Below are 20645 nucleotides of genomic sequence, written 5' to 3'. Positions count from 1 at the left end.
CTGTCCCATAGAGTGGCATTAGATACATGAGATAGTCAACTCAGACAGTTTACCAGCAATGTACACAATATCACTGACACATCAAGTAGATAAATCTGCTGTTGTCATACATGTACAAGATGTTTCTTAAGTAGAGAAACATATACCTGTCCATGTTTCAAGTTATTGAGACTAAATCTATAATGAGGTTGTAGAAAACAGAATTCATGTCAGTAGCTTTAATAGATATGGAACTGGTGCTTGATTCCAACTGACTGTAAAGGAATATGTCTCGTATTATACTCTGTGGTGCTACAGATGTGTACCACCATTGGAGCCACTGTAATCTCTGGTTAGGTTGGCATTACTATGCTAATTTACATCTGTGTGACTGGTTACTTTTTGACAGTCATTTGTTTTCCTGACAAAGTCAATGCTGGATATGACCAAAAGCTTTGACTTTTTAGGTAACTGGCACAACGTGTGCAGTGAGAATAATTAATACAACTTTATCCACAATCTGAAACTTTCAATATTCTCTCACTCTATAATATAGCTTTCAATCATAAACAGTTTTAATGAAATGCTGATTGACACTTTAAAATACTATGAAAATAGCAAGAATTCAGTGAATTTCTAAAGTTTATGCCACACATATGCCCACCAATACTTGATGCTTTCTTTTTGTTCACAGATGCCTCAATTATGGGATGTTGATCATTAAATGATCAATGACAACAAAAACTAATGGTCTTAATGACTTTTTCACTTCATCCTGGGTATTAAACTATAAAACTCTGCACAATAATAATGGGAAACAAGTAAAACTTGTAATCTGTTGACCACAAAATTCTACTGAATAAGGTAGAATCATTAGGAATAAAATGCTTAGCTAATAACTGGTTCTGATCATACCTAGCATATACAGTACAAAGAGCAGAAATAACACAAACCTTTAACAAAGCTAAACTTACAGTAAAACACTTATCAGAAACAAAGTAAATTTCTCAGGGGAGCATATTAGGACCAATACTGTCCAGGATATTTATCAGTAACACAATAGTGTTTATCATAGGGAAAATATTCTCTTTGCTGGTGACAGTAGTATTACAGTCACTGAGAAAACAAAAGAACTACTTGCAGAAAAAACAAATGAAATGCTCAAGTAAGATAAGAATTGGTCAAGATGCAATAAAGTGACATTAAATATAAAAAAAAGAAACAAATGCCATGAATTTCAGCTTGAAGAGGAAAAGTAACACCATTAAATTAAATGTAGATAGCACCACTATAAACAATGTAATGAACAAAATTTCAAGGAAAGACTATCAATTCCCAACTGAAGTGGTGTGAGCACACCAAGATAGTTGCAAACAGGATGTCATCAGCATGTTATGTCCTTAGAATCCAGTTGCTAATGTATATAGCCAGTGTCTTTAGTTACATACTGTTGATATGTATCACACGTACAATCAGGAATTCTTTTCTGGAGAACAAATGCAGAAAATAAAAACACAATTTTGAAACTACAGAAAAGAGTAATAAGAATAATACTCAAAAGCATAAGGCTAGCTCACAGCAAATACCTGTTCAAAATACTGGGGATTTTAACCACACCATGCCAGTACATTAACCAATCAGTTGTGTACATCAAAAGTGACACTGAACAAAGGTGTTGATGACCATGGTACAAGAACTAGATGGAACTTACATTTACCAAGAGAGAATATACATAAAATTCAAAAAAGGAAGTTTTCAGGCACAAAATCAGAATTTACAAAATGGAAAATCCAGGATGGAATGTAACAATATTATGAAAAGGTTAGTTACTACTCACCATATAGCGGAGATGCTGAGTTTCAGATAGACACAACAAAAAGACTGTCAGAAAATGAGCTTTCAACCAGCAAGGCCTTCATTGGAGATAAAACACACACACAAATACACACACGAATGAACACACTCATGCAAATGCAACTCACACACACATGACCACAGTCTCTGGCTCCCAGAGACTGCAGTCATCATGTGTGTATGAGATGTGTGTGCATGTATATATGTGTGTGTGTTTTATCTCTGATGGAGGCCTTGTTAGCCAAAAGCTCATTTTCTGACGGTCTTTTTGTTGTGCCTATTTATCACTCATCTCCTCTAAATGGGAATTTACCATACAAAAAACTGAAACCAAACATGTTGCCTTGATATCAACTGCTAATGTATGAATGTTACATTATGAAATAATGTGTGTATAGTGTGCATGATGTGTGCAGTGATCGGTACTACGAAATGAATGAACAGTATAGCTCTAGCTTTTTACATTATTCTATAATTTCTTTGCAAAATACCATTGTACACTAGGGATCAACTGAATTAGGTAGTACTGTTTTAAACAGACATTCCACAATCTTCACTCAGCCATCTTTAGTTACGTTTTCCTTGGCTGCTTCGAATTACTTCAGGCATATGGCGGGACGGTTCCTACTATTAAAGCCACAACCAACTTATCTATTTCATCCTTGTCAAATGAGACCTTCAAGTATGTAAATGCCTGTATCTATAAATTACATTATTTTCATTGTTTTAAAACCAAGGCATATCAAAACACAGCATAAAAGTGATGTACAGCTGACTAAAACTACTACTACTACCATGGAAGAGAAGGGCTGGTTGCACCCTTGATGCCTCTGTGCATTACTATATATGTACCCAAATAATCAGACTACAATTCTAATGATTTCACATACTTACAATTTTTTTTAATAAAAGCATCTGTAAAGCCATTAATCCAACCATTCATCGTCATAGTGTCTTAATGTAAATAAATCTTACAGCTCAATACATAACAGAGAGGTGAAAGAGGTCTGCCATTTTTTAAAGAAATGAAAAAAATTATATTAAAGGAAGAGGCAGTATGTGACTTATGGTCTTTATGCATTTTGACAGGACTTTTGCTATCCATCCCATTCACTTGAGACATGTATTCAGAACTGTTAACAATGACAATATTCATAAAAGATCTATACATTACAGTCTGTGTCAGTTTGGGTAGACTCAATTACATGTGCAATCAAGAGTTGTAATATTCATTTTTGTGTTACCTTTTTCAGCTGAAATAGATGATAATGCAAACTTCTGTATACAGAAAATTAAAATTATTCTTAAGAGAACAGTACTCACCTTCAATCTTTCCTGTTGTTGGACACTGGAAGAATATTTTTTGTTATAGATCTGAAGAAATGTTTGAACAAAATGAAGGTAGCGCATGGGTGTTTTCAGTTTTTCTGAAGCTTGTTCATGAATAGCTGCAAAACCATTCAGAAGTTTTTCATCAATTCCACTGTTTGTCTGAGTGCCTCTTGTATCAACTGATTCAAATTTTTCATCCCTGATCAAATAAAACACAATAATTTTTTTTACATATACTTACGCTCAGAGGAATTGCAATACACAATATAATGTTTTTTATTCAGTTAAAAATTATTTGTTTATTTAAAATTAAGAGTGGCAACCTACCTGGAAAGCAACATTTGAGGAATGGCTCGTAAGCTTTGCCTACTCCAGCTTTCAAGCCACAAAATGCTACACTTTTTGTGTAAGGCAGGATTGCTTTCAAAGATTCGTGAAAATGATGGATTCATAATATCCATCATTAACACCACATGGAGATTTCTCTGGACTCCTGGAAACATTATCAAAATAACTTAATCACTTCACAAAGAGTACATGTTATTTCACTGGACATATGAAGGATGTTTGAAGAAATTGTGCTATCACCACCAGTTAGCCTAAAATAAAATCATGGAGAAAAAGGAAAAGATAGTGTTGTGATAGTCAAATATTACGATCAATGTAAAATGCTTGGTCCTCTTCCTGGAGAGGAACTCTTGCATCAGAGTGATGCCCAAAACATGAAGATATGTTAGAATCACTGCATGGTGCATCTGCAGCTGGAAGGAGCCATGCCACAGCTTTATAATAGGTTTCAAAGTACACAAGTCATTACCCTTCACTACAAGTCCCTCAGTCTCAGATGATACATAGCTCTGTAGCACAAAGATTAGCATACATAAAAATGGCTCATTTTCCATCTACAGGTACTGTGTGAGCTCCATTTATTGTTAGTTCTGCTAATATAATTGCTATGATATCAATATGCTACTCTAGATTTTGCAGTGAATTACAGTCTACAACTATGTTACTGCTGCATGTTTCCCAATGCCATCAACCCACCTTGTATTAAGTCACATGACAATCAGTCTGTTATCACCTCTAGGAATCCAGCAAACATTTCAGTGGTCTGATTTGAATTTTAAAATTTTCCCGGCAAATTGACTGTTCAAACAAATTACGGGCTTGCACCCAGTCGTCGTTCAATACTTCGCACAATATTTCAACTGGACACTTGCCAGTCATCGTCAGGTGGGCCGTTGCAGACTGGCGAAAACGTCCTCCATTCCACAATATATAGCGTACTGTAACTGCGTCGAAAACTTGATAGATGAACCACACTGCCCGCCGGCAGCGCGCTCACTGGTGGAATAGCAGAACTGTCACCCTGTGCGTTGCTGTTTGCCGCGGCCGTCGACACAGTCTGTCGTCTTCAATTAGAGCAAATCGTGGAGATGATGGGATTCCATGCGCTGTCCAGCTGGTAGCCACTGTCACGGTTTAACAGATTTTCTGCCAGTGGTATTTCTATGGATTCTTTAATAATGGAGTCCCAGAAAGACGTTGCTTTGGACAAAATCATTGTTTTCTCATAATCTGTTGAATGTCCAGTAGAAATACAATGTTCAGCAATAGTGGACTTGCTTGACTGCAAAAGGTGGGTGTAACGTTGATGTTCAGTGCAGCATTCTTTCACGGTGCGTGTGGTTTGACCTATGTAAGCCATACCACACTGGCACGGTATCTTGTAAATTCCAGACTTTCGTAGTAACAGATTGTCCTTAACTGATCCCACAAGGTCTGCAATCTTCGATGGTGGGCGGAAAACCACTTTTACCTGAAATTTTCGGAGGATTCTTGCTATTTTAAACAAAGTGTTGCCAACGAAAGGGAGAAAAGCTAAAGATTGTTCCGGCATGTTCTCCTCTTTATTCACTTCCTGCTACTTAGTTTTAACTGTTAGTGCCCTGTTAATCTGCTGGATGGAATACCCATTTTTGCTGAATACTGTCTTTAGATGGGCGAGTTTTTGAGGTAAGCTATCTATATCTGAGACAGTATGAGCTCTATGAACAAGTGTTTTAAGCAAACTCATGGTTTGCAATGGGTGATGGCAACTCGATGCTTGCAGGTACAAATCAGTGTGAGTGGGTTTCTGGTAAACTGAATGCCCTAGAGAAACATCATTCTTCCTTCGAGGCATGTCATTGACAGTTCCTGTCACTATGTAGCTCCTCCACGTCCGAACAACATTGTTTTGGTTCACTCCGAGATGCCTGGACACTTCCCTTGTTGAGAGCCCTTCCTGGCACAAAGTAACAACGCGGATGCAATTGAACTGTGGTATTGACCGTCTAGGCATCGTTGAACTACGGACAACATGAGCCGTGCACCTTCTTCCTGGTGGAATGACTAGAACAGATTGGTTGCTGCACCCATCTGTCTAATAACTGCTGCTCATGAATGGTTGTTTACATTTTTGGGCGGATTTAGTAACATCTCTGAATAGTCAAAGGGACTGTGTCTGTGATACAATATCCACAATCAACATCTATCTTCAGAAGTTCTGGAAATTGGGGTAATGCAAAAGGTCTTTTGTTGTGTGTATTTTGATGATGTAATCTGTCTTTTACCATTACACTCTCCTTTCTCTAACAGGAAGATCTCAAAACCAATGTTGGCAGCTCTCTAACATTAGATTTAAAATTCATAGCAGAATCTCGAAAGAGTGGTACATCAGAAACTGTAAAGCATAAACTTTCAATTCTATGTTTTTTAATTTTATTGTCTATCCATTGCTCTGAAGCTGATGGAAGGGGTTTTTAAATTGAGGAATTACCTCAGTTTTCTATGCCTGTTGTCATGCTACAATGCTCTGAGTAACATTTGTTATTGGAGGCAGCCACTGGTACCAACGAGGTTTCAAGATGTTTTACGTGTGCACTATTGTATTTACATCTGCAAGTGCAGGTCTTAGACTGCTTTCATTCAGTTCATGGGCATTGGGATATAGATACACATTATTAATTGTATTTACATGGAGATGATATAGATTACAGCTTATGTTTTTATGGATATGCTACACCTTATTAGCTGTGTTTTTCTGGAGACATCAACAAAAATTATTGGTAACTAAGGTAGATTACAAATGTGCAAGTCAATGAGGTAGGCACCACATGAAAAACTTGCACTAGGACATGAGTCACATGAAATTATTGTTATTATAGTAGTTAATTACCTCTAGTAATTAAGATATCTGAAAGTGGGTGATGCATTTATTTTGAATATCAGCATAAGGAATTAAATATGAAAATAATATAATGAATGACTTTTACTGTCATACTCTGAGCAAAAAAGGCAGATGTAGTTCCCACATAGTTCTCCTGGGCTGCAACATCTCTCAACGAAGAGACAACAGCTTCAAGCTCGTCACGAGTATAAAGACCAGGGACCTGAAAGACAAAGGACAGAGAAGTTTAGACACATTGCTGAGCCCATCCAGTAATAAACTGCATTTTTTTAAAAAAAATCCATTTACTATTAGGAGAAATCAAGGTCCACATCTCATATTTACCATAAAATACAGTTACATAGAAGTTATTTAAAACAACATCATGAGTGAACTAAGTATTTGGAAAAGGAAATAAAATAAGACAATGGAATTTAAATACTCTCGTGAATACTTAATGAGAATTGTAGGCCCTTAATCGGCTATAAGAGCAGCAGATACCAAAAGCTATTGTCCAAGTAGGACAGTGTGTGTCACATTACTTACACCAATGAGACTCTCTGCATGCTCTACGGTCTACAACAAGAAAGTCATGACCTGTTTCACCGCACATGCTGCCTGGGTTCTCCCACCAACACCAGTTTCCCAGAACTACCAAGGTGGAGCAACCACCTGACATTAGTTTACGTTACTTTGTTCAGTCTCAACCTTTTCTTTCAGTGACTATTCCTTTCTTCATTCCCTTTGAATTTTCTATATCTTTTGTTTTGTGACCTGCCTGCCCTCCCACCACCACACATAATAAATAAATGTAATGTACTTTGCTTTCTGCTCTTATTAACTACTGCACATGGTTTTATCAGTAATCCTTATCTAGATTATTATCCTATCTTCTGCCTTTAAGCTCTCAGGTTTTCAAATCAAATCTGGTGCAGTCCCCAACAATCAGTTTTTCCTTCCCATCCCATCTGGTAAGTCTCCCCTGGGCCAGGGTTCTGGGCAACTTTTCCATAATTTTCTCCATTTCCTAAACCTCACCACATTCCTTTTCCTTCATCCTTCTTCCTTCCCCTTCAACACATCTGCCAGAAGGAGAAATCACTGGCTCCAAAACCTTGCCCATTTCTTTAACTTTTATATTTTTCTTTTGCCATGGTTACTGTTAAGATTTTTTACCTATCCAATTATATTCTCAAAAGTTGATTATTTTTGTTAGTGTGTTTTAGTCAGTTGATTATTTTTGTTATCGTGTTTTAGTCAGTTCATATATGTAGCATCTCTCTATGATGTGAAATGTTTCAGGGATTTACAAGTAACATACATTTTCTCTTTGAAACCAGGGTTACTTACTGCCCATTTATATAACTGGTCCCTTTTTATCTTAATCAACAGTAAAATCAGATAAAAAATGCAACCCAACAACATACAGATATAATCTATTCAGAAATACACAAAGTAGGAGGAGTAGTCAAGTAGAAATGATTTCAATTTTTTCTTAGAACTCTCATTATCTGCCATTGTTTTCAGTTCACAATGGAGATGGCCAAACATTTTTATGGCTGCATTCTTTGCTCCTTTCTGAGCAAGTGTAAGGCTACATTGTGGATATTGGGGTATGCTTTTTTCCTTGTGCTATACTTATGAATATTAGTATTATTTTCAAATGTGCAGGAATCATCATACATATTTTTGCTTTATCACAACATACTTAACCCACTCATATGTAGCACTCCAAACTCCAGCAGAAATTTGTCCCCTGTCAGAAGAATTTTATCATCCAAGTTGCACACTGTGACAACACACATTAATCACATAAATATAAATTGACATAATATGCAAAATAAAATTTAATAATTGTGACTTGTGACGACCTGACAGGATTCAATATCCAATATGAATTTCCTGAATAGGAAAATATCACAGATTTAAGATGCAATAATTTCAGCCAGGTGCTCACAGTCATAGCTGCTACTTCCACATGGAGATTCAGATATCTTTTCAGAATCAAAGTTGAGTGGATCAGAAGCCGTAAATAGTAATTTTCACAATACATTCACTACACCATTAAATATATCATGATATACAAGATCTTCATCTCTGAAGAACAGCATTAGTCTCTGGTGACTTAGATAACATTTTAATTATTGATTTACTAATACAAGGTTGCTAATTTTTTAGTTTCTTCTGTGTCGCAGGCAAGAGCATTAAATTTATATCCAACAGGTGCCAGTGTACAGCTGCTGGCCACGGTCCATTTTTTCTTAGGAGTCTCTCAGAAGTATGCACTTCGAATACACCACAGAAAATGACTGCAGTTATGTACAGATGTGTATTTACAGTGAAATATACTTAAGGTACATAGCATATCTTGAGCTGTAAGGATATGTGTGCACATGATACGTTTTATTAATTGCATTCAACATTATAACAAGAGATGTTGTAACCATGAGTGTATCTGATTTCAGTTACAAGTTATTTGTGTATTGGGTGACATGACTTTATTATAGAAACAATTACCAGAAATGAAGACTTAAAATTAGGTTTGGTGAGCAGCTGCTGTGTTTCAGGAAAGAGAACAGACAAAAGTGAACTACAAAATAATCAAAACAAAAAGTACATTGTACACAATTTTGAATTACAGCGAATGCTCATGATGTTATCAGAATTCTACAGTAGGTTCGTCTGCTAATAAGCCGACTATTTTTGACAAACTGCCTATTGGCTTCTGTCTCGGGTTCTTCGGCCGACGTTCATCTAATGATTTTTCTGACGTTTCGCCAGCACGAGTGGCTGGCATTGTCAATGCTTCACCCTCCATTGCCGGTGGTGAACTGGAGCTGAGCTCGCGGGTGCAGACTATATGTACCTGGTGCGCCAACGTCCGAGGGCTTCTCCGCGGTAATTTCCGGTGCGGTTCTCCTCTTGCTACCTGCGACGGTCGTTCACTGCAGTACGGGAAGCCAGGATCCATTGACCTTAAGGCTTTCCTCTTTCTTGTTCAAACTGTTCGCGTGTTTTTGTATTTCTACAGCTTCTCTGAACAAGCGCATGTGATAGTGCTTCTCTACAGCCAGAACTTCCGTGTCGGCGAATTTTATTACGTGGTCGGTCTCATTCAGTGCATGCTCTGCCACGGCCAATTTCTCCACCTACCCCAACCTGCAATGTCGCTTATGCTCTTTGATCCTGGTGTTGATGGATCGTCCAGTCATTCCGACATAAACTTTTCCGCATGTGCATGGTATACGGTATATTCCCGACATTGCAAGTGGGTCTCTTTTTCTCCTTCGCCGATCTAAGACACTCTTTGATCTTCCTTGTCGGTTTGAAAATTGTCTTTACGCCATGTTTGCGCAATATACGGCTGATTCTGTCCATCACTCTGGGAATGTATGGCAGAAAGGCCGTACCCAACATTTCGTTTCCTGGTTCCTTACTTCGCCGAGTGTTTGGCTCTGTTACACTTCTAATATAATTTCTGGAGTACCCATTGCTCCTCAGGACAGTTTCCAGGTGTTGCATTTCTCGTTTGAGGTGTTGCGACTCACATATTCGTCCTGCTCTTGTTACGTGCGTACTAATCATGCCTCTTTTCTGGCTCGGGTGGTGGTTTGACAGTTTGTGTAGGTATAGGTCCGTGTGTGTCGGTTTTCGATACACGCTGTGTCCTAGGTTTTCGCCATCCCTTGTGACCAGCACATCTAGAAATGGCAGTTTCTTGTCCTTTTCTACTTCCATGGTAAATGTTATGTTGGCGTGGAGGCTGTTCAAGTGTCTTAGGAAATCACCAAGCTGTTCTTCACCATGGCTCCACACCACGAAAGTATCATCGACGTACCTGTACCACACCTTAGGTTTGCAAGTCGCCGAGTCCAGTGCCTGTGCTTCGAATTGTTCCATGAAGAAGTTGGCCACCATTGGACTGAGAGGACTACCCATGGCGACGCCTTCCAGCGCAGGACATACAGAGAAACCTGCGCAACACAGAAGCCCTACCACCTCAGCTGTATGGATTACCCAAGATCCATAAGAACAACATTCCACTGAGACCGATCGTTAGCGCTCCTGGATCACCGACATATCAACTGGCAAAACACTTGGCCTCTCTGCTCCAGCCACATGTGGGGAAGATCGACACATACCTTAAGGACTCAGGACACTTCATTGAGAAGCTGAAGAAACTGAAACTTGCACCAAACGACATCTTGGTCAGCTTTGATGTTGTTTCGTTATTTACGAAAGTGCCACTCAGTGACGCTCTGGAGCACATCGGTTCCATTTTCCCGCAGGACATCAGAAAGTTCTTCCATGCATGTCTCACCATGAGCTATTTCACGTAGAATGGAGATTTCTACGAACAGCTGGAAGGCGTCGCCATGGGTAGTCCTCTCAGTCCAGTGGTGGCCAACTTCTTCATGGAACAATTCGAAGCACAGGCACTGGACTCGGCGACTTGCAAACCTAAGGTGTGGTACAGGTACGTCGATGATACTTTCGTGGTGTGGATGTCCTAAGACGCTTGAACAGCCTCCATGCCAACATAACATTTGCCATGGAAGTAGAAAAGGACAAGAAACTGCCATTTCTAGATGTGCTGGTCACAAGGGACGGCACACATGGACCGATACCTGCACAAACTGTCAAACCACCACCCGAGCCAGAAAAGAGGCATGATTAGTACACTCGTAATGAGAGCAAGACGAATATGTGAGCCGCAACACCTCAAACGAGAAATGCAACACCTGGAAACTGTCCTGAGAAGCAATGGGTACTCCAAAAATTATATTAGAAGTGTAACAGAGCCAAACACTCGGCGAAGTAAGGAACCAGGAAAAGAAATGTTGGGTACGGCCTTTCTGCCATACATTCCCAGAGTGACGGACAGAATCGGCCGTATATTGCGCAAACATGGTGTAAAGACGATTTTCAAACCAACAAGGAAGATCAAAGAGTGTCTTAGATTGGCGATGGAGAAAAGAGACCCACTTGCAATGTCGGGAATATACCGTATACCATGCACATGCGGAAAAGTTTATGTCGGAATGACTGGACGATCCATCAACACCAGGATCAAAGAGCATAAGCGACATTGCAGGTTGGGGCAGGTGGAGAAATTGGCCGTGGCAGAGCATGCACTGAATGAGACCGACCACGTAATAAAATTCGCCGACACGGAAGTTCTGGCTGTAGAGAAGCACTATCACACGCGCTTGTTCAGAGAAGCTGTAGAAATACAAAAACACGCGAACAGTTTGAACAAGAAAGAGGAAAGCCTTAAGGTCAACAGATCCTGGCTTCCCGTACTGCAGCGAATGACCGTCACAGGTTGCAAGAGGAGAACCGCACCGGAAATGACCGCGGAGAAGCCCTCGGACGTTGGCGCGCCAGGTACATATAGTCTGCGCCCGCGAGCTCGGCTCCAGTTCACCACTGGCAATGGAGGGTGAAGCATTGGCATTGCCAGCGACTCGTGCTGGCGAAACGTCAGAAAAATCATTAGATGAACGTCGGCCGAAGAAGCCGAGACAGAAGCCAATAGGCAGTTTGTCAACAAGTGGCCACGAAAGCCTTAACAATTTTGGACTATTTTTGATACAGAACTTCATACATTCGCTTAATAGCACAAAAAAATTTCATTTGCAAAATGATTTTGAGTCCATGTTGCACTGTAGGAGTCCCTAGTGGATCCTTCTTCGGGTAGAAGGATTGAAGGCGAAGGAAGAGGGATGAAGGAAAAGGATGAGAGAGGTTTAGGAAACGTGGCGAGTTTAGAACAAGTCACCCAGAATTCCGGGTCAGGGGAGCTACCAAATGGGGTGAGAATGAAGAAAGGGACAATCAGTCTTTCCTTCTCATCCCATCTGGTAAGTCTCCCCTGATCCTGGGTTCTGGGCAGCTATTCCAAACTCTCCCCATTTTATAAACCTTTATAGTCCTTTTCCTTCATACCTCTTCCTTCCCCTTGCACATTTCTGCCAGAAAGAGGAGCCACTGCCTCCAAAAGCATCTCCAGCTACCACTTGGAGAGTAAATTTTTTGTCTATACAGTTACATTAAATTTTTACATCATAATCTAATATCTGAAGTGGATACAGTATTAGGCTATGTGCCATTCATTTTGGTACATGATCTAAATGATGCTATATGCCTTGAAGATAATGAATAAACATCCCTCTTGTCTTTTCATTTCATCACCAACATGTTGTCCTTATTCCGGAACACCATTATGACAAGTTCTACTTACAGTAAGCCTACACACAGAACCAACTCCTTCCTGAATCAACTGCTCAAAAAGATCTCAAGAAGAGTAAGATCTGTATAAATAAACAGTATACCTTTTGTTCAACATATCACTGTCAATAAGCAGCCAGCTGACAACTGACAATGATGAGTTGTTGAGAGCCTGTTTTGCTTGGAACTGACAAAAATGCAAACATGATAAAGTCTGAGAAAAACCACAAACGACTCATCACATGTGGCAAAAACTACAACTCATCACAGGATTGGCATCCAATTATTGACAATTCTTGTCCTTCTAAAACACAAAAAATGGTGTCCAAGTAACCAATGATTTCACCAAGGATCACTGGCTGGCATGAAAAAAGTAGTAAAGGAGGTTTCAGTTCATTTTTGATATGTTTCTTTGCTGTTATTGGAAGGTGTGTAGATTTGTCTGAGTTTTCAGTTTTCTAATCTCTTCATTGTTTAGAAACATATTTGAACAATCAAACACCAAATCCATGGAATCAACCTCTGCAAAAATTTTTCTTGGTATTGTGTTGAGGAGTGAAGACAGCTGAGTGTCAGCTGTCAGTCCTAACAACAGTGGCCACAAATGCAGCAACAAAAGGCATACACAGACATTTGTCAAGAACATTCTTATGTTCATCCTCTTTTAACAAACTGCTTTCATTCAATTTATTTGCTGAAAAGAATATTGTTGTCCTGATGCTGCAACACAAATGAAGTCTCACAGAAATCATCAGTGAAAATAGATCGAGAGATCTACAACATCTTCTCATGTCATATGTGAATCCAAACTGTAACTAAGACTGCATGGCACCACTCCCACTAGCCAAGCTCATGGACAACATTTGGAAAATAAAACATGTGAAGCGAACATTGGAGTCCACTGTTTTTACAGGCCTGGTGATTTTTGGATAGTGTCAAGACTGTGAAATCTATGGCTTTGGTGCTCAGGCTGTTAAGTGAAGAGGCACTACACAAGTACCCAGCTCACAATACCAGTTTTACTTCATTCCACACTAAGACTGAACATCTGTCGAAAATTCACCATTCATTAACAAACAAAACACCAGGAAACAAAAAAAAAAACAAAAACATCTCTTCTAATCAATCTAAAACACAACCTTCCCACCTAAAACCGCTCACCCAGCAACAAATGTGCATTAAAAAATATTGATCATACATTTACTCATTCAAAATAAACAAGAACTAAACAAAATTATGCAGCAACTCCATGTACCTAAAAAAAATAATAAAAAATAAAAAAAACAACTTCAGTCAACTGAAGCCATACAGTTGCAAAAACGTATGTGTACTTGTCATCTCATCCCCCACAGTGACATCCAGCAGACAAATGTTGAATTTCTTTGTTATACCTATGACAACTACTAAAAATTCCAAACCACAGAACAAAGCACTCACTACAATTTACCTTCAATTGCAACAACACACTAATAACAACATGATGAACAAGTTTTGAAACATCTAATATCAACACCAGAGAGTGACATAACATATTTCCACATGCCTCCTTCAAGTATGCTGCCCAGTCATGTGGTCACATAAAACAATATTCCTATGTAATGAGGCACAGCCTAGATCTGTCGACCAAAAATGAGTGAGAGTGGAGAAATTGTAATACAAAGGTAACTTTCCAAATAATTTACAGAATATACATTGGATTTTCACCAAGCAAGAAACAAATAGGCTTTACAAGTGTATACAGCACAATAGACCATCTGGTAGTTATGAATGAAATTACAGATTGAAGGAGTGTGTATGTATTACAACTGTGCCTGGGATTTTTAAATTTTGAGCATGCTGTAACCAAATTCATAATGACAATCCTAGAGAAATGAAACACTAATTCAACTTATGTTAATACATTTATCAACACAAGAGTTCATAGAGTAGTGGAAAAATCAAAATGGAAAGAGAAGTCAGACCAAGAGAGTCCACATCAGTAAAACCATCTCAGCACATCTACAAACAGATTTCATGTGTTGCTGGCACATATGCGAACTAGTTATATTTTAATAATAAAAGTGCCCCTACAAATAATGGAAGAACTTAATACAGCACATTTGAAAATAGGCTTGAACGTCAGTTAGATTAGGGTTAAAATAGTGTGAAATCAACAAATTGCAAAGAAGATCACATAAATTAACATTGTACTTACAGAATCATTTTATGAATTTCTTTACTTAGATCAGCTGAAGACAATGGCACAATGATTTAAAATAATAAAAATTAGATAGCTTGTCAAAAAGGTGAAGCACCCAGAACACATGGTTGGATATCAATACAACCTCTGACACACCATCTTGCGGCATTGCCTGCTCAGCCACTCATTTTATAAAATGTCTTTTTCATTAAAAGTCCATTCCTCACTACCATAATGCTAAACTGATAATACTTCTCAATGTTTAATTTTTGCACTGCCCAGCAAAATAGTGAAGCACCCAGAAGGGGAAGAGGAAACAAGCTGAATATTCACATTGCGTAAGATATATGATACAGAAGAAGTACCCTGAGACTTAAAGAAAATGTAAGAATTCTGAAGAGTGCAACTGCACTCAGGGTTGGGGGAGGGGCTCAGTGATCGGCGCTGACAGGATGATAGACACAGGGGAAACACTGTTGACAGCAAAAAACAACTTCTTTTTAAAAAAAAAAAAAAAAAAAAAAATCCAGTACTAGGACTGTTCAAAATGTTCCAGAACTCTGTCTACAAAAATTTTCTACGCTACACTAAACTCAATGACCATCTGTACTGGATAACACTAAGTCTTGTTGCCTGGAAAACGTAACTCTTTCATCCAGGTGATGACTCTAAAGTGCCCCTGTTCTGCCTGTGGCTATGACTTACAGCACTGCCAAATCTAGCACTCTTCTCCTCTGGCCCTTTATACACATGGAAACCTGAGGACCAGTATTACCTCCACTCCCCTAAGAAGCCTGCCACATCTCAATACACTATAGATACATCCTACCCTAACAAAAACATGCAACCTTATATGAAACAACATTAACAACCTATACTACACACCAGAGAAAAAATACTTAAAACCACAAAAGCACAATACATATCAATTATTTCCATTTTCTCAATGCGTACTGAGCATGAGGTATTTCTGTAGTTCATCCCCTCATTTCTATTTCCCTGAGTGTTTCCTCACTTTCATTTCCACTGCCCATGGAATCACTCTGGTACACCACTGAATGGCTCTAGACACACAACATGCACAGTTGATGACCGTGTTGGCCATTGTAGCTTTACATTTACGGTGAAATGGTCTCAGTCACTTGGTAGGGGCCCTGCTACCGTGTCACAAAACTCTTCATTTTCCCCTTCAGACTATATGGACTCAAGAACCTAACCTTTTGTTCTATTTCATACTGCAGTAACATTCTCAGTCACTTCACCGCATCTTCTTGGTTCTATAATGTCTTTCTATTCATTCACTGTACTTTTCTCCATATTTCACTCACTTGTCTTCCAAATTCTCAGACTGATGCTCTATTCCTGCCTCATTTATATCCAATCATGTTTAACGGTGATGGACTCTTTTTTCTATACACCAGCTTGAATGGTGACTATCTTGAGGTTGTGTGTACTTTAGAATTGAACACACTCCCTACAATGGATAAATATGTGTTCCAGTCTGAATGGTGTGCATTCACATAATAACCAAGCATATTTCCTTTCTACTGTCTGATGAACTCATTCTGTCCCTCCATTAGCCTGAGGGTGAAGTTGACTCGCTCTTAACTTTGTCTGGCATGAAGTTTGTCACCTGGTGTGTAGTTACCATACCCGGCACCACAAACTTCAGTATCTATCTATTCACCATTGCTTGTGGGACTGTGACTGCCTGCTTGTCGGGCATCTCTGTATAATAAGAAAAATTGTCTATTATTGTCAGCACAATATGGTTACCTGCTGGTGTTCAGTTGAATGGTCTTAACAGGTCTGTCAATTCTGTCAACCTCTGCAACAGCACCTACTCTTGATTCAAATCCACACACTGTCTACAAAAAAAATGGTTCAAATGGCTCTGAGCACTATGGGACTCAACTGCCGAGGTCATTAGTCCCCTAGAACTTAGAACTAGTTAAACCTAACTAACCTAAGGACATCACAAACATCCATGCCCGAGGCAGGATTCGAACCTGCGACCGTAGCGGTCTTGTGGTTCCAGACTGCAGCGCCTTTAACCGCACGGCCACTTCGGCCGGCCACTGTCTACACTCTACACAATTTTTAAACTATTGATCAACATCATTCTTCCTTCCCTTCTATCAATTTTGTCTGACACACTTCATATTATCGCCATGGCTCAACAAGGTATGACTATGCATTTCACATAATATTTCCCTACAATACCACTGGCACAACCATATGTGCTCCTAATTTAGTCTATCTACACAAAAATCCTATTATAACCTTTAATCACCAATAATTGCGTGGATATTCAAACACACTCACTTATGAACAATAGCTGGTTACGTGATAACAACTCAGTATCTCTCATTCGACTGCTGTGCCGTGACATGCGGCCAGCGCCATTCGTAGCTAGGTGGTGCTCCCGCGCTCAGCTGAGATGCGGAGCGCCTCTATCGCCGTTTGCGCGTACTGTCGTGGCGGCACTGTTAAATGTCGTGGGACTGTCACAACACTTTTCCCCCCTTGAAAAAAAAACCACTCACTTCCTTGGAGACATGGACAGTGCGGAGACATCCATGGCCTCTTGTGAGGCCCCGAGAAGATCCCGCGGAGAGACACGAGAGTATGGTCAAAAATGTCCAGGACAGAAGCTCGTGTGTGGAACGTGCCTCCTGGATGAGATGATGGGTGAAAACTCCGGAGCAGCATCCATAGGTGTCGTGGACCTGGGGGTGTGCTCCAGTGAGATGGGTCCCGGAGAAGGCGGCGTCGTGACTGGGGCCGGTTCCGGCGTACTCGGAAGTGGTAGCGATGTCGGCTGCATCAACACGTACGGTAGAGCGGCAGCAGCGACAGGACTGGCTTCTCGGGCTGGTGGAGGCGAAGGAAGGGGCAGTGGCACCGGCGTGGCCACCACTCGTGGGCGCATCTGGTCGTAATGGCGAATAACCATGCCGTCGTCCGTACGTATTTCACAAAGCCGGCGGCCGCGAAGAGCCTTGACCACCCCTGGAATCCATTTAGGGCGAGATCCATACCCTCGTGCCCACACGTCGGTGCCCACCGGGTATTTTCCCGCACTAGGGGACACAGCACAAGGCCTGACAGGGTGAAGCAGGTCCAGTAGAGTGCGCGGTTGGCGGCCATGCAAGAGTTCAGCAGGGCTGCGACCACCCAGAGGCGTGAAGCGATAAGAACTCAGAAACTGCAGCAGAGTGTCGTCTGTGAAAAAATCACTAAGGAATTTTTTCATCTGGCTTTTGAAAGTGTGGACAAGGCGCTTGACCTCCCCAATCGATTGCAGATGGAAGGGCGGTGCTGTAACATGATGAATCCCTTGTCCAGCACAAAAATCACGGAAGGCCTGTGAAGAGAACTGAGGGCCACTGTCTGTGACGATCGTGGATGGAAGACCTTCTAGAACAAAGATTTTGGACAAAGCCAGCGTCGTCACCGCAGTGGTGGGCGACGGACATCGAACAACAAATGGAAACTTTGAGAAGGTGTCAATCAACAGTAGCCAATAAGTACCGAGGAAGGGGCCGGCAAAGTCAGCGTGCACCCGTTCCCATGGCCGCGCCGGATCAGGCCACAGAGAGGGCATTGTACGAGGTGCAGCCAGTTGTTGAGCACACTGACCACACGCAGCAACCATGTGGGCGATGTCCGAATCAATAGCGGGCCAATAAACGTGCCTGCGGGCCAGGGACTTAGTCCGAGAAATCCCCCAATGGCCTTCATGCAACAGTTTGAGAACATCTTTGCGAAGAGAGGCTGGCACCACGACCCGTGGAGATGTGCCATCCGTGGCCAGAAGAACAGCACCATCACTAACAGACAGACGAAGGCACAAGGCATGGTAGTTGTGAAGGGGATCCGATGCCCGGCCCTTGGTCCTGTCCGGCCAACCCCGTTGAACAAAACCGATCACCTGACGCAGGACCGGGTCCCGCGCAGTAGCCGACATGACCTGCGAACCTGTAAGTGGAAAACCCTTGACCGCATGACGTTCTTCCTCATCAATGTGGAAACAGAGTAGTTCATCACGATCGAAAACCGGATCGGGGCCCATCGGCAATCGCGACAATGCGTCAGCGTTGGCGTGCTGGGCCATGGGGCGATAGTGAATCTCATAGTAAAACGAGACAAGTATAAGGCCTAACGTTGCAGGCGGTGAGCTGCCTTATCCGGAAGCAACGCCGATGGGCTGAAAAGAGAGACCAGCGGCTTGTGGTCGGTGATGAGGTAAAACTTAGAACCATACAAAAAAATGCTGAACTTTTTTAGAGCATAAATGATAGCGAGTGCCTCCTTTTCGATTTGAGATTAACGCTGTTGCGCATCGTTGAGGGTCTTGGAAGCATAGGCAATGGGTCGTTATGACCCATCCTCATACCGATGGGCAAGAACAGCCCCTAGGCCATACTGTGACGCGTCAGTCGCCAGAACCAAGTGCTGACCCGGACAGAATGTGGCAAGACAAGGCGCCGACTGCAAATGAGCCTTCAAGTGGACAAAAGCCTGCTCACACTCGTCAGACCAACAGAAAGGGACGTTTTTGCTTAACAGCTGATGCAGAGGATGAGCTACCGCCGCCGCGGATGGAATGAATTTGTGATAATAAGCAATCTTGCCTAGAAACGCCTGAAGGTCTTTGACCGTAGACGGCCGGGGTAGAGCGTTAATGGCCGCAACGTGCTGACGTAGAGGATGTATACCCTCATGGAACAAGTGGAACCCAAGATACACAATGGAGGGTTGGAAGAACTGTGACTTGTCCAGATTGCACTTCAACCCAGCCGAATGCAAAACCCGAAGCAGTGAACGCAAATTGCAAAGGTGCTCCTCAGTGGAGGGCCCCGTGACAACAATGTCATCCAGATAATTTATGCAGCCGGGAACGGAAGCCGTGAGCTGTTCCAAAAACCGCTGAAAAATGGCCGGCGTGCTAGCGACGCCAAATGGTAACCGCTGGTACTGATACAACCCACAAGGAGAGTTGATGACGAGAAATTCCTTGGAAGAAGCATCCAACGGCAACTGATGGTACGCCTCCGATAAGTCAAGTTTGGAAAAGAACTGGCCCCCAGCGAGCTTGGTAAATAACTCCTCAGGATGGGGAAGAGGATAAGTGTCAATGAGGCTCTGAGTGTTGATGGTGGTTTTAAAATCAGCACACAATCGCAGACTCCCGTTTGGTTTAGAAACCACCACGATTGGCGATGCCCATTCGCTGGAGGTAACAGGAAGGAGAATCCTCGAAGCTGTTAACCTGTCTATCTCAGCCATGACAGGTGCACACAACACCACCGGAATAGGGTGTGCCCAGAAAAACTTAGGGCGAGCTGTAGGTTTAAGAGTAATGTGGGCTTCAAAATCCTTGGCACGACCCAGACCAGCAGAGAACACGGACGAAAATTCAGAACACAATCCATCCAGCTGTTGATACGGAATATCCTCAGATATGAGGCGCACATCATCATCAATGGAGAACCTGAACAACTGGAAAGCATCATAACCGAACAGGTTTTCAGTGCCCGCATGATCCACCACATAAAACGTGAGGGGCCTAACAACAGACTTGTAGGCAGTGGAAGCATCAAACTGGCCAATGATAGGAATTTTCTGTTTATTATAAGTTCTCAGATTTCGCATAACTGGAGACAAGGGAGGGGAGCCCAACTCCAAATACGTGCAAGAATTAATGAGAGTTACTGCAGAGCCAGTGTCCACTTGCATGCGAATGTCTTTATGCAGAACACGAACAGTAACAAACAACTTATTTGTTTGAGAAAGCACACAGTTAACATCCATGTCCGATGCCTCATTCTCGTCGACAGGAACTTTAGGGGACTG

At 41.4% G+C, this 20645-nt stretch overlaps 1 protein-coding gene across 1 annotated transcript in view; it reads right to left on the bottom strand.

Moving 5' to 3' along the window:
* Nucleotides 1–20645, bottom strand: part of LOC124777773 (cytoplasmic dynein 2 heavy chain 1) — an 829086-nt gene that overhangs the window by 248597 nt on the left and 559844 nt on the right. The window contains exons 47-49 of the mRNA XM_047253283.1: nt 6491–6599; nt 3493–3658; nt 3157–3364 (exon numbers count right to left, since the gene is read on the bottom strand). Coding sequence (XP_047109239.1) covers nt 3157–3364; nt 3493–3658; nt 6491–6599 — 483 coding nt within the window. The remainder of the gene's footprint in view (nt 1–3156; nt 3365–3492; nt 3659–6490; nt 6600–20645) is intronic.

This window comes from Schistocerca piceifrons, chromosome 2, assembly GCF_021461385.2.
Source record: "Schistocerca piceifrons isolate TAMUIC-IGC-003096 chromosome 2, iqSchPice1.1, whole genome shotgun sequence".
NCBI classification, from domain to species: Eukaryota; Metazoa; Arthropoda; class Insecta; order Orthoptera; family Acrididae; genus Schistocerca; species Schistocerca piceifrons.
This window is presented reverse-complemented; position numbering and strand designations above follow the sequence as displayed.